Raw genomic sequence first — 4420 nt, forward strand, 5'->3', positions numbered from 1 at the left:
TGGCATCACAGCTCACAGCAACTTCAAACCCTTGGGCTCAAGCAAGTCTCTTGCCTCAGCCTCCCAAGTAGCTGGGACTACAGGCGCCTAACACAACACCTAGCTATTTTTTTTTTTATTGCAGTTGTTTATTGCAGTTGTTGGTGGGTTTAGGTTCAAACCCACCAACTTCAGTTTATGTAACCACTGTGCTACAGACGTCGAGCCAATACTGCTATTTTCAATAATGTAGCTAACCTTAGCTGTATACAGTTGGTCCTTCCTATCTAGATGGGATTCCTTTCAGAATCCCCACAGGGACCAAACTCTGCAGTGCTCAAGTCCGTTAGCTGGCCCTCCATCTGCGAATTCACTCAACCGTGAATGGGGAAGGTCAGCCCTCTGTAGTGGGTCGAGAGCCTGCAGGTGCAGAGCCCTGAGATGCAGAGCTGACTATATTCCCATATTAAGTCCAAGAGTAGGCCCAGATACCTCACTCTGGAGTGCACTGCGGCCCTCTTCTACTAGCCCAGTTCCTCCCATCCCCATTGGACACTATACTGTGCTCCAGCTGCAAGATGCGCTCCTGTCACATGCTGGACAGACCACCCATGGTCGGCTGCTGTCCACTGCCCCCTGCCACACTGCCAGAACACTCCATCATTCTGTCCACACACCTGTGCTACCATTGACACTGCCATTGCCATCCATTGCATCCTACGTCCCCACTGTTGCTCGTAGTGATGTGGCCTCACCTTGGAGGTATCTGAGCCAGCCACAGCCCTTGGACAATGATTCAGGCAGCTGGCCACCCCGCTGAAAGGGCCATCAGCCTTTCACCTTCAGGGGACCTATTTCCTTTTTACTCCCAAGATATCTCGTGTTTGTGCCAGATGGCTGCCAGGTCCCAGGTATTCCTTGTGGCCGAATCCAGTCCCTCATTTTCTCCTGTGGGCTGGTTAGTTTTGCCCAGAATCCATTTCTCTTCTCTATTTACAGCTCTCTGTCTTCTATTTTCAATAAATGTCAAACATTGTTGAAGAAAAAAAGAATAGGCCCAAACAAGGGAGACATTCCAAAGAAAATTTTCTGTTTCTTGACTCTTCACCAGTAAGATCTGTGCTTTGAAAGGGGGAAGCTTCTTGAAACGATTTCTTTCAGAAGGATGTGGATTAGCCTATTGTCTGGCTCATGTCTCTTTTTTTTTTTTTTTTTTTTTTGAGATGGAGCCTCAAGCTATCCCCCTGGGTAGAGTGCCATGGCATTACAGCTCACAGCAACCTCCAACTCCTGGGCTCAAGCGAGTCTCCTGCCTCAGTCTCCCAAGTAGCTGTGACTGCAGGCACCCGTCACAACGCCCGGCTATTTTTTGGTTGCAGCTGTCATTGTTGTTTGGAGGTCCTGGGCTGGATTCGAACCCACCACCTTAGGTGTATGTGGCTGGCACCTTAGCCACTTGAGCCACAGGCATGGCTCATGCCTCTTGACTTTATTTTATATACCACCTATAGCTGAAATAAGTAAATTCTGATTTTTGCAAATGGCTGAAAAAAACAGCCTCATTACTTTCTAGTCACATCTTTAGGTCTCCTGGGGTGAGCAGAACATGTATTCTTTTTTTTTTGGCCGGGCTGGGTTTGAACCCACCACCTCCGGTATATGGGGCTGGCGCCCTACTCCTTGAGCCACAGGCGCTGTCCCCAGAACATGTATTCTAATCACTTTCTTTTTTGCACTTTTGAGACAGAGTCTTGCTTTGTCACCTTTGGTAGAGTGTCCTGGAGTCCTAACTTACAGCAACCTGAAACTCTTGGGCTCAAGCGATTCTCTTGCCTCAGTTTCCCAAGGAGCTGTGACTGCAGGCACCCGTCACAACGCCCGGCTATTTTTTGGTTGCAGCTGTCATTGTTGTTTGGGGGTCCTGGGCTGGATTCGAACCCGCCACCTTAGGTGTATGTGGCTGGCGCCTTAGCCACTTGAGCCACAGGCACTGAGCCAATCCTGGCTATTTTTAGAGATGACGTCTTGATCTTGCTCAGGCTGGTTTTGAACTCATGAGCTGAGGTAATCTATCCCCTCGGCCCTCAGCCTCCCAGAGTGCTAGGATTATAGGGGTGAGCCATCGCGCCAGGCCCATCACTTTCTAATTATTTTCCAATACTAAACTTGCCTTCCAAGTAAGGGGTCTAGAGCAAGGTCTGTGTGTAGGCAGGTGATGGTGTGTATGTACCTCTTCTGTATACTCACTTCTTTGGTTATTTGAGGGTGTTCCCCTACAGACCAAAGCCCGATCTCAAATGCTGTTTCTGTTCTTCACTTGTTTCATTTCAGCTCTACCTTTTCCCTCCTCTGCCTGTGGAGATATTTGGGAGTTGACTCAAGTTTGAATCCCAATGAAAAATGTTAGGAGTGGACTCCAGAACAGAGATGTAACTCTTGACTCTTATACACTGTATTTATCTGTAGGACTTGAACAGAAGTCTTTTCTTTTTCTGTGTGCGCCTTTTCTTTTTTCTATGAAACAGACTTGGGAGTATCAAAGCCGCTGGGTGCACTACACTGAGTTTGTAGAGAGGAGAGACATAATTCACTCCTTCCTCTACATCTACCGTGTACATTGGAGTATCCCAACTGCTCGAAGACCCATGGCGCGAGTCACTGCTGCTGCCAACTTTCGTGTCAAGATCACCAAAGGCAAACCTCCGGTAAGCGTATGCTCTTCCTTTTCTGCCCTGTGCCCTTCAGTGAGGCTACAATGACAGTAGAGGCTTCTCTTGTCAAGGTCATCAATGACCTCCCTCTTTACACAACTGAAGTCATTATTTCTGTCTTCATCTTACTTGGCCCATGTGTAGCACTAGCCCTAGCCGATCACTCAAAGTTTCTATTTGGCTTTTAGGGCAACATACTCCGCTGATTTGCCTCCTACGTCACAGACCATTCCTTCTCAGTCTACATTGGTTTCTCTGCCTCACACGAAACTCTTCATATAGGAATATTCCAAAACTCAGGCCTTGAACCTCCTCTCTACACTTCCTTGGTTATTTTGTCCAGTCCCATGGCTTTAAATGCCATCTAGAGCTTACGATCTCCAAATTTATGTCTCCAGCCCAGACCTCTTGCATTTGCATTTTTCTTTTTTTGAGACGGAGTCTCAAGCTATTGCCCTGGGTAGAGTGCTGTGGCATCAGCCTAGCTCACAGCAACCTCAAACTCTTGAGTTGAAGTGATCCTCTTGCTTCAGCTTCCCAAGTATCTGAGACTACAGCAATGATGCCCGGCTGGTTTTTCTATTTTTTCTATTTTTAGTAGAGATGGGTCTCACTTTTGCTTAGTGTTATGGACGTTTATTCCTATTATTATTATTATTATTGTTGAGAAGAGTCTCACTCCGTCACTGTTGGTAGAGTGCTGTGGCATCATAGCTCACTGCAAACTCCAGCTCTTGGGCTTCGGCGATTCTCTTGCCTCAGCCTCCCAAGTAGCTGGAACTACAGGCACCTGCCACAACACCTGGCTATTTTTTGGTGGTAGTTGTCATTGTTTTTTAGCAGGCCTGGGCTGGGTTCGAACCCGCCAGCTCCGGTGTATGTGGCTGGCATCCTAGCCGCTGAGCTATAGGTACTGAGCCCTGGTGGATGTTTATTAACATTTCACTTACTATATCAAAACTTTCGATTTTTCCTTCCAAACCTGACCTCATCTCAGTTGGTCAAAATCCTTGCCATCATCCTTGACTCTTCTTTTTCTTTCCCATCCCTCATCTAGTCCATTAGGAAATCTTGTTGGCTCTACCTTCAAAAATATATCCAGAATCCAGTGATTTCTTATTTTTGTGCTCCTACCAGCCTGGTCCAAGACACCATCCTTTCTCACCAAGATCATGTCAATAACCTTCTCAGTTTTTCTGCTTTCTCTCTCTTGTCCTCATCGTGTCTCTTTTCAATATAGCAACCAGCCACAGTGAGTCATATAAAATGAACCTGTCACTCTTCTGTATAAAACTTTCCAAAAGTGCTTCTTGAACCTTAAAGTGCATACAAGTTTACTTGGAGAATCTTGTTAAAATGAAGATTCTGCTTTAGCAGATCTGGGGTAGGGCCTGAGATTTTGCATTATTAACAAGCTTCCAGGCAATGTTGAGGCTGCAGGCCCCGAAGACTTTTCTTTTTTTTTGAGACAGTCTCACTTTGTCGCCCTGGGTAGAGTGCTGTGACGTCACACCTCACAGCAACCTCAAATTCTTGGGCTTAAGCAATTTTCTTGCCTCAGCCTCCCAAGTAGCTGGGACTATAGGCACCCGCCACAATGCCTGGCTATTTTTTGATTATAGTTGTCATTGTTTGGCAGGCCCAGGCTGGATTCAAACCCGCCAGCTCCATTGTATATGGCTGGCGCTCTAGCCGCTGAGCTATAGGTGTGGAGCCTACTTTTTTTGTTG

At 46.8% G+C, this 4420-nt stretch overlaps 1 protein-coding gene across 1 annotated transcript in view; it reads left to right on the forward strand.

Annotated features, from left to right (window-relative positions):
* Nucleotides 1–2738, forward strand: part of AKAP14 (A-kinase anchoring protein 14) — a 10500-nt gene extending 7762 nt beyond the window's left edge. The window contains exon 3 of the mRNA XM_023517407.1: nt 2505–2738. Within this exon, the coding sequence (XP_023373175.1) occupies nt 2505–2738 (234 nt within the window). The remainder of the gene's footprint in view (nt 1–2504) is intronic.
* Nucleotides 2739–4420: the final 1682 nt, after the last annotated feature.

This window comes from Otolemur garnettii, unplaced genomic scaffold (assembly GCF_000181295.1).
Source record: "Otolemur garnettii isolate 467f Iridium unplaced genomic scaffold, OtoGar3 scaffold00110, whole genome shotgun sequence".
Lineage (NCBI taxonomy): Eukaryota > Metazoa > Chordata > Mammalia > Primates > Galagidae > Otolemur > Otolemur garnettii.